At 40.0% G+C, this 16,441-nt stretch overlaps 2 protein-coding genes across 2 annotated transcripts; both read right to left on the reverse strand.

Moving 5' to 3' along the window:
• Positions 1 to 6,133: 6,133 nt before the first annotated feature.
• Positions 6,134 to 11,579, reverse strand: nucb1 (nucleobindin 1). The gene is made up of 13 exons (XM_051388724.1): positions 11,476 to 11,579; positions 10,071 to 10,194; positions 9,859 to 9,966; positions 9,631 to 9,763; positions 8,973 to 9,076; positions 8,533 to 8,718; positions 8,336 to 8,426; positions 8,194 to 8,252; positions 7,862 to 7,954; positions 7,664 to 7,753; positions 6,923 to 7,093; positions 6,662 to 6,779; positions 6,134 to 6,553 (listed from the first exon to the last, which is right to left on the reverse strand). Exons 2-13 carry the CDS (start codon positions 10,188 to 10,190, stop codon positions 6,468 to 6,470), a joined length of 1,359 nt encoding a protein of 452 aa, XP_051244684.1. The 5' UTR covers positions 10,191 to 10,194; positions 11,476 to 11,579; the 3' UTR covers positions 6,134 to 6,467.
• Positions 11,580 to 11,858: 279 nt separating this feature from the next.
• ccndx (cyclin Dx) lies at positions 11,859 to 15,304 on the reverse strand. Its single transcript, XM_051388726.1, has 4 exons — positions 14,260 to 15,304; positions 13,935 to 14,150; positions 12,652 to 12,981; positions 11,859 to 12,424 (listed from the first exon to the last, which is right to left on the reverse strand). The coding sequence occupies exons 1-4, from the start codon at positions 14,524 to 14,526 to the stop codon at positions 12,275 to 12,277; spliced, it is 963 nt and encodes a 320-aa protein (XP_051244686.1). The 5' UTR covers positions 14,527 to 15,304; the 3' UTR covers positions 11,859 to 12,274.
• Positions 15,305 to 16,441: the final 1,137 nt, after the last annotated feature.

The raw sequence follows: 16,441 nt of genomic DNA on the forward strand, positions 1-16,441 counted from the left end.
GGCTGAAGGGCTCAGCCGCTGCGTCAAGCCTCACGCAGGAAACGCAGGCGGCATCCGGCCACGACTTTCAGAATAAAATAAGGGGCAAAGCTGGTCGATGGCCAAGGGTGCCACAGCTGGGATGTATGAGTGTGTTAAGTGCCTATACACAGCAGGTGAATCAATGTACTTAAGTATGTTAATAGCCTACTTACAGTTCTTTAAAAACTAATTTTCCTCATTTCATTTATTTTCATTATGTTTCCTTTTACCCTAATTCATTTTCAGACCAACTACTTATTGTCATTTCTAATACAAACAGGATAAAACCAATACAAACAATACAAGAAATAAACAAGAAATAAGAGCGCCATACACTGTATAACCACTAATTTAAATAGAATATATATGATAGTAAGAATAAATACTAATCCTAATAAATTAATAAAAAATAAAACTGATCACACTGACTGAAGACGTACATCCAAATCAACACACAGTTATGTGTAAGTATTTAGTATACATAATTACATTTTATTTTATGTCTGCATCTGCCAGTGGGCCATCACAATAAGAGCAGGCACAATAATAGGTTGAAAAAATATGTGATTATATCGGTATCTCCATATTGGATAATAATATCAGCAAAAATCCAATATCATGCATCCCTGTTATTATTGTTATTTATAGCATTAACCTTTTAGCATAGCCTTAAGGGAATAGCACCCAGCCTGTGACAGCACATAATGTACGAGCATCTGACACAAAAAACCCAGAATCTTGATAAAAATCTGTAATAAACATCCAGTTGGATATTTTTATTAGATTTTCTTCATGTACTCTCACATTGAGAGAGTATAAAGGTGCCTGGATGAGTCAGTTTTATTTGATAAAGCACAAAGGATGAAAACATCAGCTCACAAGCTCCATGTTGTGAGACACACATGTTTTGTTTCATTTTTGTTTAGTTTTCTCTTATCTTATTATTGATAGATTAAGAGTTGTATCTCTTCAGGTGAAACTATTCAAATTAAACACTGGGAAGAGGAAGAACACTGATTTACAGGAAATGTAGGAGACACAGCCAGCAACTTACGTAATGACACACTGGTATATCAGGCCTATATTGACACCCTTATAAACATATATCTTTTGTTGAAAATGAGTAATACAGTATAATTCTGTTAAATAGTAATGTCTGATAAAATACTTTTTTTAAATTATATTTTTTTTAAAACTTTATTCTGAATACAGATAATCCTGCTTCCGGCGCGCTTCCTGATGTTTCTGTGTAACTTGACGACCTCCCATCGTTTATCTTCCCTCATCTCTCCTCCTCGGGAAGATGCTGGGTCTTAAAGAAACAAGTTTTTACCGGCTGTCTGCCTCCACATAAACGCCTCACTCTCACCTCTAACTGCGCTTTGCTGCAGTTTTCTACCTTTAAAACACAAAACTCATTAACATCACCAGAGCAGCTGTGATTGAGGTTAATTCCTCTATTTATTCTTACTGTGTGGGGTTTGAAACTTGCTAAAATAAATAAACAATTGCACCCTCTGGCGGCTCAATTAGGGAAACACAATGCACTACTGGCAGAAGGTTTTAGGCCAAATGTCTAGATTTTAGGCAACCATCATGGATTCACATTTCTTGTGAAACAGCTTTTAAAAGGTCACAATCAGCAATGAACAACTTAAAACAGACCTTTGACTTTTGTTAAAAGTTTATATTAAGGTGAGTAATCTGGGGGTCTATGAGATTTATTGTGGGGATTCAATTATTTCATTCAAATTGTATAAAATGTTTGACAGATTCATTATTAAATGACCTAATGTCAGAAGTCTGTCAGTGCAAATTTACCAGTCACCATCACCAGTCATGAAAGGCTCGGTCTGACAGCCAATCAGATCTAAGGGGAGGCGGGTGTTAAGCCCCAAGGTAGTGATGGAGGGATGGGGAGGAGGAGGTGTGCTGGAGGTGACGTAATGTCCTCTTCAGAGAAGCTGATGTACAGAGGAGCCACCAGTGAAACTCAAAGTGCATCCGAACTAAATCTGCAAAACCTATTTTAGAGTGATGGAGGAAGGAACAAAAAAAAAGAGAAGAAGGACAGAAAGGAAGGAAGGAAGGAAGAGGAAAGTCTGGGATAACAAATAACAGGAGGAGGCACCATTTTCGAGAAGGCAAGGTGCCTGTGCAAACTCAATTTACAGTTCAGAGGAAACTCTTTTTTGCAGCATGAAAATATGTTACAGAGATCTTCCTATGCTACATTACATTACTACATTCAGTGCTCAATTTCAAAGTCCATACAATTGTGCATGTGGCATTGAAGTTATTAGGAAACAAAAATAATAGTCACATAGGTGATATCAAAAGAAAATGACGGATAGAATGAATGCAAAATAAGAAACAAATAAATAACAATAATAATGATGCTGATAGTAAAACAAAATGAGTTGAGCATGAAAATATAAAACATAAACACAATGTTATGATAACTGAAGTGCATTAAAGTATTTGTCACTGTTGAGCTGTAGTGATAGTGTAATAGTGATAATTGTCAGCTTGAAGAGAATCAAACAGTCCGACATTGTAAATACGGCCATTAAAATAATCTGAAAGTGCTGCTGGCTTCTGATTTGACGCTTCCTTTATGTTTCTCCTGGTGCAGTCTGTTTATTTATTGTACTATTATACTATATTGGACTGTGTTAAAGCAGCCTGAGAGATGAGTCAATAACTAAGAAGCCCACCAGTTTTTTCTGACTAACTGATCTGAAGACAAGTCAACCTCAAATGACAACTTCATCTGTAAAATAATAAAAAGAGACATGAGTGATGAACTCTTTAACTTACTATGTATCTAGTATAAGTATCTATATCCCTATCATGGAATAATACTCCATTAAAAGTACAAATCCTGCTTTTAAATTTGACTTAAGTTGAACCGTTGTTGCTGTAAAATCTGAAATATCAAAAGTAAAAAGTGAAGAAAGATTCTTTTAACTGTGTTAAATTATAGTTTTATAGTGCAAGCACTGATACTGCAACTTATTGTTGATCATATTATAAGTTGCTGACTACTTTAAACTCTAACAGACTGTGTTTTGCACATAAGAAGTCTCTGAAAAATAACCAGGAACTGCAATTTCAAGAAAGATTTGTGGGAGAACAAGTATAATAATTCCAGTCAAGCAGATTTAGAGGGGTGACATGGAGGCTTTAATGGATTGCAGAAATATATGCAATACATGCTGCCCAAATTAAGACATTTTAACTCAACAACATTACCATATTGTGTAATATTATGAGGGAAGCATTGAATAAAATTATCTAAAGGGGGCATTATAACTCAACAAATCTTCAATATACACTATTTTTTCATTCTTCATTGATTCTTTTTTCACTTATCCTAAAATGTGGCCATATCAGATGCGTGCCACCCCTCTAGATCCATCTCACAACATGGAAGTCCTCAAGTAAAGTATCAGTATTACCATGTATCTGAGCAAAGGTACCTTTATAACAGCCCTGAGCGCAGTACACACAGACGATCACACTGCATCATGATGTCCTAACAGACTCGCTGACAGTGTGTTGACAGCTTCAGTGCCACCTCTGGCCAGAAACAGTTGGATGAAATGCCGGAGCGGGTGTGGATGATGCTCTCTGCAGACCAACAGACACGAAACAACACAGGCCTGTTAAAGTTCCCACAGGGAGCAGAAGCAGACTCACAGTTTCACAGAAAATCACATCTTCAGACACAATCCTGCAACATCGTGCTTGTTTTCTTTTGCTTTCATTGATTCAAATGTATACTTCAGCTTCGGGGTGTTCCAGTATACCGGTATTGACAAGATCAGTGATATTTAAAAAATAATATATGCTGATATCATGTTAATAATATACATATATAAACATATACTCGCTTTCTGGTTCCCACTCAGTGTAACTGTTCTTTTTCTATACTTTTCTACAGTTTGTCTCTCTCTTCACCTCCCTACACTCAAATTCTGAGTGTAATTAATTTGCCAAGAAGAGACCAAACTTAAAATAAAAGTTAAAGATGAATCTGACTCCAGAAGAAGCATTTTTCTTTCAAATGTTCTATTATATATAATATATATATAATCGTTATCATGTGTTCATTTACAATCATACTCTTACTGGCTTTTGCATACAGACAGCCTAATAATGTATCTCTGCATACTGTTTGACACTTAACTAGCAACAGAATAAAAGTACAATGGTTTACCTGTTTTGCATTTGTGCTAAAACTCGAGAGTATTGCTGTTGATATTAACTGACAGGGGCTAGAAAATATCAACACATGGTTTGTGCATCTTCACCGTCATGGAGGAACAACTATAGTTGCTTCTATATCCACAAAGACAGAATATTTCAAAAATAAAAGTGTGGCATTGCAGTGGTTCCCAACGTGGGGGTCACCAAAGCTTCACAGGGGGTCGCGAGGCCTTCTTGGTTTTAAAACCTTTAAATTAAACACAGCAGGCTTTTTTCTCATTTCATCATCGGGGAAAGCTCGCTGTTAAAACAACCAAAGACCTAATAGAATAATGGCCAAGCATCAGGGAGAAGAAAACACTGACTATATAAAAAAGGAAGCCTATTAAGCATGTATGATATTAAAAACAATAAAGAAATACATAGTACAGAGAGAGAATTATATTAAAAGTTCCTAGAAATATCAGGAAAACGTATCTCTGATGCAATAATAACAGGAAATAATCTGCTCAAAATTCACCCAAAATGCTCATTTTAGACTAACAAAGTTACTGCATGCACTATTTGGATTCATTGTACAGTTTAGCAGTTGCTCTGTACTGTTATTGACTATAATATGAAATAATTCAGTCAGGGGTTATCAGTTTACTCAATGAAAGAAAAGGGGTTGGGAACCATTGCTTCACAGAGCTCTAGAGGTTGCATCATAATAAACACTGGCAGCTTCCTTAAGACATCTTTATTTGGCTGATATGACAGCAGTGACTGACAGGAGGCAGCTGCATGGACACCAGGAGGGGAGGGGCAGCGCGGGGGTCATGAGAGGTCAGTAGGTTGGAGGAATGCTGATAGGAATGTCCTGAGCGGCAGCCAGGGGACCATCTCATCAGCAGGACAACAACAAGGATCAGCAGGTCCCCAGGGAGCTGTGACGGTGCACAACAGGCCTAGTGTCTGCAGAGACACCCAGTGACCCAGAGGAGGAGGAGGAGGAGGAGGAGGAGGAGGAGGCAGGGCTCGATACACAAACATCCACCTTCCGTAGTCACAACACTCACTCCTCTCCTTGCCCTTATATTACTACTAAAACTACAGTCTATTCAATTCTACACTGTTATAAATTCCACTTATAAACACAATATTGCACTATGTGATATATACAGTATAATAGATGTAATGTGTAATGTCTCACGTGTGATCCTCCATCATACAACACTACATACGGTATCTAAGGTATTATTTTATTTGACCTTTTACTTACTTTAATCTATGTATCTGTACTTACATCTGTCTTTGTGCTGCAGCAAAAGCCGAAGTCTCCAATGGCAATCAGTAAAGGCTCATCTTATACAATTATTTATTATTGAATAAATTACATAAAATTATAATAGAGTGTGTATGCAGACACATTGAGTTAGTGGTGTCAGAATTGTTTAACACTTTCCATCTTTTTCTGTGCTGATCTCTCATATTCAGTTTGTAGATGGGGGTATTGAACAATTACTTGTCAAGCTAATATACAAAATGTTCTTGGAATACTTTTTAAAGTGATAGTTGAGAGCAGGACTCACCAACTGCTGGTTCAGGGGCCTGGTGAGTCCTGCAGGACAATTTAATAAAGACAACATTGTTTTTATTCTCTCCAGTCTTTTAATTCACAGTACTTGTTTGATTCTGTAGCAAGTCTGCAAAATCGAGGGGAATAGATTTTTAGCAATTAACGTTTAGCAAGCTGCATCTAATTGCGCAACTTGTCGACGCCTGACAGCAAAATGTCTCTGATGTAAGAAATCTTGACCCAGGGCTCTGAAGTGAGGTGAGTTTAATGTAAATGCCGTTCTCCAGGAATACAATCTCACACACTGTAGCATGAGAGGCAACAGGGAGAGGAAGAGTCTGGTTTAGAGGTTTTAAATTAAGACTTTATTTGAACATGGTTTGACACTAAAAAAAACCCGTGCATTAATAAAAACTTCACTGAAACTGAAGATTTCTGACAATACATATAGATATCTGTTGTTTTGAGATCTTTAATCTAATGTAGACCACAGAAATGAACACACAGTACAATATGTCATGATTCACGAGTCACGTCTGACTGAATTTATACATACAGTTCACATAGTTTAGTTTGTAGACCCCATCTGGATATCTGTGTCAGTGCAGATCAGAATGATGTGTGTGTGTGTGTGTGTGTGTGTGTGTGTGTGTTAAGGCAGTCAGAGTGCGCTGCATTAGGTGTGTAAAGGCAGATTCTGTGGAGGCTCCGCAGGCAGATTATTCCGGACTTCGCCTTCGTGTTCGGCTGGGGCTTTCACCTCTAGGAGAGGGGGAGAGAGAGAGAGAGAGAGAGAGAGGAGAAATATTCACTCAATAGAAACAATTACAACAGAAACCCAACACATATATCATATCTCAGGTTGTTTACCTTTAGCGTCCAGTTTTTGTGTATCTGGTTGGAACTGTAGCTCTCCATTAGGACCCGCAGGAGGCTGCCCGTCTGCTGCCTGCTGTTCCTTCTGTCTCTGGGACATCTCTAATACCGCCTGAAATTGGAAAAGTGCTATAGTGTTACAGGCTGAATGCTGGTCGTTGAGTTAATACGAACTAAAGTTTGACCCCTGTATGATTCACAGGCTGCACTCTTTCGGTCCAGTTTCAGATGATATAAATGTGGTGGGACAGTTACCTGCTGGTACTCTCTCCTCTGGGCCTCCAGGGCTTTGCCTCGCTCCTTCAGCAGCTCCTGCTCCTGACGCAGATTCTCCGCCTTCCTCTTCAGCTCCTCCTCTTTGTCCCTGAGCTCGACCTCAAATCGCTGGAGCTCTTCCTCTGTGTACGCCGGCTTGGTGTCCAGAGTCTAGAGAGACGGCAGGGGGATTAATTCACACTAGAATTAAAATGTTGTGTCGTAGCTGGAGCTTCATTATGTACATATTATATATCCATAGTTTGGTGTAAAAGGAGGGCATATTGTCCACTGTAGTGAGTTTTGCTGATGCCTGGGATGCTCTTCATGTGACATGACAATTATAATCCCTCCTTTACCAGAAGAAATGGAATGATCAAATCTATATTTGACCTGTTATTCATGCCAGTTATATACTACTACTTATCTGAATGGCAGAGTTGCACTGCATGAACTGCATCTATTTTGAACCCCTTTTTTAAAACTGTCTGTCCTGAGTTTACCAATGTTATAACGGTGCAATGCCCAACCAGTGGAATGCTCTATTAGCTCAATGTAACTATACGCTACATTGCCTCTCGTGGGAGCAGCTCCAAGTGTGTGAGTTGTTGAGGGAAATGAAGGCATTACCCATTGCACCTCGCCACCCACATTTTCCCAGCTTGTCCAGGGATTTAACCCAAAGACCGTCCAATCACCCGCCCACTTCCCTGACCTTTAAGCCACCTCTGGGCTCCTTACCTCCCACTCTTTGGGATTATTGAACTCCTTCTTCTCTGTGGATTTTAGAAACTCTTCCAGGCTGACCAGACGATCTTTATTTGCATCCACCTTTGAACACAGAAACGTAATCTGCGTCAGTCAGAGCAGAGCACTGATGACTCACGGCATACGATGAAAACAGGAGCAGAGAGATCAAAGTAAATAATTAAGACTCACATTCTTCATGAAATGCTCCCTCATCCTCAGCCTTTCTTCCTCCATCTCCATCATATCATCTTCCTCATTCTTTGGGTCGTAGACCTTCTCCAGCTTGAGTAGAAAAACCAAACAGATGTTGAGCTGCCACAGGGGATGCTGTGCATATCACTGCTGTCAGGTTAAAACTTTTACTTTTGAAAAAGTCTGCAGGAACTCAGATGAAACAGCTGTATTTTCAAACAGATGAGCATCCATTTTTGATATTCTGTCATGGCATTTTAAGGGGTTTTCATTAAAGAAAAAGAGTTTAAGCAAAATTGCAGAAGCTGATGTACTGTAGGGTTCCTTACCTCTTTAGTGAAGAGAGCCTCCAACTCCTGCTCGTCTAAAACATCGTCTTCATTTGTATCTGAAAAGAAGAGAAACGATGACTTGAACTTATCAGCGTGATATGAATAAAGGACAGTGGTTAAAAGAAGAGGTGTCACTCACCATGCAGCTTAAAAAATGTTTTGGGGTTGAACTCCTGAGGATCCAGTCCGTCTGTCTCCTCCCAAACTTCCCGTAGCTGAGCCACGCTGCCCTGATTGTGGGGAGAAAGGCAGCAGAAAGAGGAAAAACATGTAAGAGAGCATGATTCGCTTCCCCTTGCTTCTGCAGAGAGCCAACATGGGTGAATTAGTGCATACCGGAGCATTGACTTTGGGGTGCTGTCTGTGTTTCTCCTTAAGCTCTTGCATTCTCTTCTCCTCTCTCTCCCTCTTCTCCTGGTCCAGGCTCTTCAGGTACTCCCGTCTCTCATGCTCCTTCAGCATCTCGTAGCGTTTGAACTCCTCGTGCCGCTCAGCGTCGTAGTTCTCCAGGTCTTTGGTGGCCTAGACAAAGAGCCAGACAGAGTCATCTTGAAATTCTTCTAATCATAAAAGTGGGGTCAGATATAATTTAAAGCAAAGATTCTAGGTGTTTGGAACAATGAGTAACAGGTCTGCAATCTTGTTTTGACCTGTAATTGTAGCACCATTGAGTCTGATCAGCGTAATTACGCCTCTGCTGGGAATTCATCACTTACCCACGTTCCATTCAAATCTAGTCAGAACACATAAACACACAAACCACTGGAGGACCTTACTGTTGAGATTAGCAGCTCAAGGTCTTTGGCCTCAAAGGTGTTTTGATTGTGGGGATCCAGATGTTCAAACTGCTTCAGCAAGGAGGCGTGGTCCATCTGCAGGGCTTCACGGCAGAGACATGAATTATCAAACACATGCCTTACGTATGTCCTGTGCATACTGAATACAACTCTGCAGGCTACAGTACTCTCCCAATACTAACCCTAACACTAATTTGCATTAATCTGTATTATTTTACAAGTAATGGACAACATTTGTACATATACTGCTTCCATCTGCTCTGCTTGGGCAAATTACAATCTGCAACCATTCACATGAACCGATACTGAGAAATGCACGTTGGTAGGTTTTTACTATCTGTGTAATAAGTGATTACAATGAATAATATTGCAAGAATGGCACCTATATTGCATATAATGATAGCTACATTTTCATATCTGTAAATTAATATTTTTGCATGTTTTAATGTTTTTTTATTGTTTTCTTTTTTCCAGCTATAAATGTGCAATTGTGCAGTTTTGTCTCTCTCTATTATGGCAAGCATCCAATTTTCCACCAGGATCTTTAATTAAATCTAATACAATCCATCTATAGAGGTAAAAACACATGCACACTCATTCTCTCTGCAGTGGTCTACAGGAAAACGAGTCCACTCACTCTGTATGTTAGTGCTGTCCAGTTTAGCCTTGAGCAGCATCCGGAGGCGAGAAACCTCCTGGCGCTTCAGCTCATCCAGGCGAGTCCTGACATGGTGACTGACCAGGTCCAGCTCTTTACTGAGACGACCATTCTGATGGAGGACACAAAAGACGTCACAGGTAAGAAGAGCTGCCTGTGAAAGGTGAACGGGGAAGGATGAAGGAACAGTAAGAAATGAGCGCTGACCTTGATGTCTTCTGTGTTTGCCGTTTGCAGTTTCTCTCTGAAGTGAGGGTCCGTCTCCAGAACCTCAATCACCTCTCTGAGATACCGGTCGTAGTACAGGCCAGTGTCCTGCAAGAGTGGGTTGTAAAGGACAGGGTTATTCACAACAAACTGAATCTAATGTTCCGAAAACACATCAAATGGCAGATGACTGAGACTACTGAGACCATTACCCCATTCTCCTCCTGCACTTCCTCTTTAACTTCCTCGTTGGCTACATTGCGATCAATAGGCACTGACCAGACCCCAGCAGAGATGGACAGAAGCAGCAGCCAGCCAGGTTTTACGTTCATCCTCCTTCAAAATAAACAACAAGGAATGTTACAATACTGTATGCATTTGGGCTGAAAAGCTACAATCTTGTGTGAGAAATAAAATGTATGAAAGATGAATGCCTTGTAGAGTGTCAGTTCTCCTATATAACAGTAGTATCTGGTGCAATGTCTTGTATGCCAGAGTCCTCTGATATTTGGACCTTTTTTTGAGTTAAATCTTAAATAAGCCTACTCCAAGACTACACAAGTTCACATGCAAGGTATAAAACAACTATTTATGTGTCTAATTCTGTTTTTTGATCATATTTTCTTTAAAAACGTAGAGTAATCTGTTTATTTGTATCTGGTATACCTTATTATACCAATATTAGGGTTTCTGGTCATTGCCTGCTGTTTGCACAGGTGTGCCTTTTGTAACTGAATAGTATAGTAATATACCAGGGTTGGATTACAGGTGCCTGAACACTGCTGCATTTGATCTCCTAAATCGTGTAATGTAATGGAAGACGAGGAAAACAATGTAACAGTAACACTGATCCTAACCTGGATAATTCTGTACATCAAACATAGATACTAACAGAGAACAGCAATTTAGCTGACAGCTTTTTAACGGATTTGAGTGACATTGGTTGCTGGCTGGAGGGTACATTGTATGCCGAATTCACCAGCAGACTTATTAGATATTAGTAAAGGTCTGGAGTTTATATTTTTAGACGTGTGAGCCTTTGCTGGTAAGTGGCAACATTAATAACATATTTCTTAAGTGTAGTTTGGCGCATGGGTCTATTTTCAGCAGGAAAAACCTCCCTGAGAGCTGAATTAACAGGATAAATGTAGCTCGAGACGCCAGAATTATTACATAATGAAATACATAACATTATTTATTATTATTATTATTATTATATAGTTTTAGTATTATATGATACTGTTCGCGTTTGCAGCTGTTAGCTAACTTATAGCTACCACGCTTTAAAAAAAAAAGACAACACGGATGCAGATCAAGGAGGACACAAAAAACTGACCATCAGATTAAACCTTCGGCGTACGGGAATTAATGTTTGTCTTTTCACAACATGTTTAACCATTATTTGTTCTTTAAAACGTATTTTTACAGGTGATACAAGAGGCTCTGGTAGCCGTAAGCTAAAGACGCGTCTAGCCGTGCGCAGCTCTTCCTGCCTTCTCCCTCTAATATCTCACCATGTTTAACACATTGCTCCTTTAAACTCCGCCGATGTTAACATTAACATTAACGTTAACATTTGTTATAACACAACATATCTGTAAACAGCTCGTCTCTTACCGCGAGTGCGTTATTAATATCTGATCCAATGCTCAAAGCACGATCTGTATTTGCGTCGGATAAAATTTACGTCATGAGAATGCAGCGCTGGTCCTACGTGCTGCCTTCAGGGACCGTCGGACATACGGACTGTCATATTGTATTCATGGATAGTGAGCGGTGGGATTATTATCGAGTTGAGACAGTGAAAGTGATGGCAACTCATAATGACACATTTTGTATATTATTAGTTGAAATCAGCCGCCACACATTTGTTACACTAGTGGTTCACCTGCAACACGACTTTAGAGCTCAGAAGTACAACACCATGAATAGTAAGTGAAGGTATCATCATCCCAATGGTAATAATACATGGAGAAAAAAAGTACATGATGGAAACAGAGTATGTACAAACGTTTTAAACGTTTAATTGCTTTCAAAAATAGATTTGTAGTATATTAAATTCAGTACACAAACACAAAGTCATGGCAAATTGAAATAAATTAACATCAAAAGAGTCAACAATTGCACGTGATAATAAATAAAATGTATAAATATAATGCATCAAAATAAGATCTAGGCCTACAATAAAATTAATAGAAATAGATAATAAAATATGGCACATAGAAAACACAGTTGCAAAATTGTTCACCAATAAATAAAGTAAAAAATAAATTAACAAGTCACTCAATAAAATAATTTCAAAATATAAAAACATGTCAGGGCATTTTGAGGTCACAATCAATTCATATCAGTTTGACTGATTAGCTTGAGAGGTTTTGATTGATTCACACGTTCAATGCAATGGTCAATTCAGCGTTTAGAAATCAATCTCTCTCATGTCAGTAGGTGTCCCGGCCCTTTCGTCCTCCACCTCTTCATCTTTCTCCATGGGGCCCTGCTGAAGCCCACTCCTCAGCCGCTGTCGGAGGGCATATTCGATCATCTCGCTGTAGCACTGCAGCACTACCTGGGATGAAAGACATGGAGAAAATCAATGATTTTTGTTACAGATGCAAGTCTCTTCCTGGATTTGGCATGAGTATAGAATAAACAGGTCCCTCAAAAACACAATTATCTATCTAGTCAATTTGCTTAAAACTGGTTATTTCTACAACTCTCATCCCCTGCACTCTAAATCAAATAAAATCAAACAAACAGGCCTATGTACAGCCTCATTACTGCGGATGCACTCACCACATCAGCCTGGCAGAGCTCCGCCAGTGCTTCACTCAAAACAGCCAGCTGAGTGGGGCCCTTGCTGCCCAGACCTCGCAGGGCACAATTCAGTGATGCTGCAGCAACAAGTGACGGTGGTGCTCCAAGAAAGCGGGAGTCACAGGCACACATGGCAGCCAGTGTGTCGCTGTGCCGCCGCAGGGTGGTGGAGAGCAGCTCCCCCTCAGAGTCACTGCTGTCTCCAACTCCTCTCCCCACCACGGAGGCAAGAAAATGTGGGAGGAAGTCCTGTGGAGTCACTGCTGCTGTATCCCACCGGAGGGTGGCGAGGATGACACGCTCCATTTCCTAATGGAGAGAAAATAGGTGCATTTAGGAAACAGAAAGGACTGTGTAATTGGAAAACATTGTTACAATAGAGATTGTGATGTTACAATTGATATCATAAAAGATGTATGCATTGTTAGTTAGTCTTCTTCTGTTAAACTCTGCACTAGAGTTCAGTGACACAATTCTCTGAGCTCATTTGACTGTTTCTAACTGACTGAAACAATGAATGCCTCTGCTGGTTCATCATATCCACATGACTAATTACTCATTTTATTTTAATTTAAAATTGCATGAAAGCACCACTTGAATTAAAGTATTAAGCACTGTGGTAAACCAATTAGTTGATTGACAGCAACTATTCTGATAACTTTCCATCATTTATCAAGCAGAAATTGTTGAAGAAAAGATCCAATTTCTCAGGTTCAAGCTCTTGAAACTTAAATCTTTGGGTTTAGGACTTTCTGTCAGACAAAACAAGGTATTTTAATATTTCATCTGGAAAGTTGTGATTGGAATGTTTTCCCTTTTTTCTGACATTTCATAATCAAGGTTAACTGATAATGAAAACAGCCATTAGTTGCATCCCTAATTATTTTGTCAGTGTCATCCATACGCATCACTTTGGGTTCTTTGAGTGATCGGTCAAATACAAATGAAGTAATCTGTAATTTTGAAAGAAATGTTGAAAAGAAATTTAAGTTTTATGTGCATTGTCGTCCTGGTGGATGTACTAAGGCACACAATCATCAAAAGAGACAAATCATTAAAACTTATCATTTGTGTTATACAGTTTATAGGCTGAAGAATAAGAACACTGTTAAAGATGTGTATTCTAAATTTAAAATCAAGGTTTAACTGAGTTTACACTTAATGTCATTGCAAGTGGGATTAAAGGTGATGATATTAGGGAAAGAGGGTCTTTAAGGGTCACCAGAATTAGCTACTGTGTGGATGCTGTGTGACTGACTCACCCGCAGACTGGAAGGCTGAAAGCTGTATTCAGCTGCAGCACAGAGAGTATCAGCGGTGACGTTGTCGCAATCTGCGAGTTTGGAGGCGATGAGGATGCAGCCAGCAGCCAGGCAGTATGGTGAGACAGGTATAGATAAAGAGGCAGACAGGAACCTATCCATCAGAGAAACAGACAGGGGGAACACTGCTTCATCACAGCCGCATTCACAGCACACCTGCAGAGAAGAAAGAAAAAAAAAGTGAGACATCAGAATCACAGCTGCCATGATGACATCCAGCACCATGAGGTAAACGAAGAAACTGGAGCATAAGAGACTTTCATACCTCCAGGGCCCATTTGGCGAGCTCCTCCCTGCGCTCTGGATCCCGCTGGATGAGGGTGATGTAGAGCAGGGAGGGCATGTACCTCTCCTCCACATGAAGCAGCCTCTGGATCACTCGATGCCCAGACACAGTGGGGTCCCAGGCGGCTCGCAGCTGGGACGAGCCTGTGATGTGTCCCTGGGCCTGTGCCTCGGTTTGGCTCTGTTCCTGGCTCTGGTCATCCTCCACCTCCTCACACCACAGAGACACAGACATGCTTTTGTCCATTTGCACAGCCTGCTGGGTAAAATATAAACTTGTTTACGTCCAAAGAAATGCAGCAGCTAGAGTCCCTCTGTCACCTGAGGAAGCTGGATGTTGTGCAGGTAACCGGAAGCTGGGAAACCCCTGCAGCTTTGTCCTTGTTGAAATAGTTGTGACTTCCTGTGGGTGCTCAGCTGAATATCACTCCTCCACTCTTGTCTCTGAGTTTTATACCCAGCAGGGAGAGAGAAAGAGGGAGTGGCACAGAGGGATGGGAAAAGGCCGTAGAAAAGGGGCGGGGACGCTCGTGACTGACATAAAATAATAAGAAGACAACAATATGGTCTGTGCAACAATTGCTTCAACAGGTGGGGAGAGGGAGAAAGAAGGAGAGCAGGGGAGAGAGGGAGGCAGGGGAGGAGAAAAGAGGAGCAGACAAGTGAGGGAGTGGCCCGCAGGGACAGAGCAACAGCTTGTCATCGGCAGTGAAAGAGAGAAGGGAGGAAAAGAAAAGGCTACGAGGGGTGAGAGGCAGGGAGAGGAGAGAAAAGGTCACATCCAGACTCTGACAATGGGAATGGATGACAAAAGGGTGATGGTGTTTGTTTACAACGCGAGCACGAGAGGAAATGTGTCAGAGTCTGGATGGATGTTAAATCCTGCTGCTGTTAGATCAATATCTGTTTCTTACAGGTACTTTAGTTTAATGTTTAACTTCATTTTGGTTCAGATTATTTTTGTCTTTACTTATATTTCAGTATGTATGTATTATTAATAATAATAATAAGAACAATACTTACCAGTGACAGTAACAATACTTATATTATTAGTATGCTTTCTGTAGGAAATTGTATTTCTGCAAATATTGTATTTCTTTTAATTTTTTTAGACATTTAAATAATTTTTACTTTAATCTTGTGAAATACACATTAAAACTAGTCTTATCTCCTCAGGACAAATTATTAAAATTAAGCAATCAGTAAAGTAAAATAAATCTGAAATAAATACTATTTTAATCAATTATTCAATCAACAGAATATTAATCAGAAACAGTTGTGATAAAAGACTAATAATTAATTTTTTTTCCCCAAGTTCCAACGTAATGAGATTATTTCAGTGTTAATTGATAGTAAATTGACTAATTTTGTATAAAACAAACGATTTGAAGACACTGGACTTTCTTGGAATTTCTTTCACTGTTTTCTGACATTTCATGAACCAAACATGATTAAAGATTTAGGGGGAAACAGGCCTCTAATACTGTATTTATCTTATATTGTGTAGTATAGGATCACATTTATAAGTAACAATAGTAATAATATAAGATAAAAACAACAACAATAATAAAACAGATGACAAATCATTAATAGATTTTTTTCGAGAAGCAATTTAAAAGCTGCAGCTGCTAAAAGTAAGGTTTCTATATTTCTTCTCTGTAAATGTGTTCATCAAAGTTTGACTCTGCCCCCCCTCTCCCTCTTTTCCTCTGAGGCTTCTCATTGTCAAAGCAACCTGTGTCCCGTTGGCCTCCCCTCCCTGCGCCTGTGGCAATCTGCTGCTCGTGTTTAAAGAGCAGCGAAGCCACCGGGGAGGGCTGGGCGAGGTATGTGCAACAGACAGTGGAGCCGGGCAGGTCAATGAGCCGTATTGTCTCCCTTTACAAATCAGTGTCAGACAACAGCCCCCTGGCCTTCTGCCTGCTGCTGGCTCCCCACACTCACACACACTCCACACATTCATGGGGTAGACACACTTTTCACACACTCCCCGGGGACTCCTCTGATGGTCACAATGGGGTCGCACTCACCAGTGGAGAATACAGATTGTATTTGACAGTCATTACAGGTGGCTATTCACACATTAAGGTTTTCAATGGCAGCTCATGTTTCTAATAGGAGTTAAATGGACGGCCACCAGGAGACCAGCATGACTTGATTTC

The sequence above is a fragment of the Dicentrarchus labrax genome, unplaced genomic scaffold (assembly GCF_905237075.1).
Source record: "Dicentrarchus labrax unplaced genomic scaffold, dlabrax2021, whole genome shotgun sequence".
NCBI classification, from domain to species: Eukaryota; Metazoa; Chordata; class Actinopteri; family Moronidae; genus Dicentrarchus; species Dicentrarchus labrax.

Excerpts from the sequence above, each read along its gene's own strand:
- nucb1 (XM_051388724.1), bottom strand. The coding sequence starts at position 10,190 with ATGAACGTAAAACCTGGCTGGCTGCTGCTTCTGTCCATCTCTGCTGGG. Across the intron at positions 9,764-9,858 it reads CAAACACAGAAGACATCAAG|AATGGTCGTCTCAGTAAAGA; the intron begins GTCAGCGCTCAT and ends GTCCTCCATCAG. Across the intron at positions 6,780-6,922 it reads AGAGGAGAGAGTACCAGCAG|GCGGTATTAGAGATGTCCCA; the intron begins GTAACTGTCCCA and ends TTCCAATTTCAG.
- ccndx (XM_051388726.1), bottom strand. The coding sequence starts at position 14,526 with ATGGACAAAAGCATGTCTGTGTCTCTGTGGTGTGAGGAGGTGGAGGAT. Across the intron at positions 14,151-14,259 it reads TCGCCAAATGGGCCCTGGAG|GTGTGCTGTGAATGCGGCTG; the intron begins GTATGAAAGTCT and ends TCTTCTCTGCAG. Across the intron at positions 12,982-13,934 it reads TTCAGCCTTCCAGTCTGCGG|GAAATGGAGCGTGTCATCCT; the intron begins GTGAGTCAGTCA and ends TCTCTCCATTAG.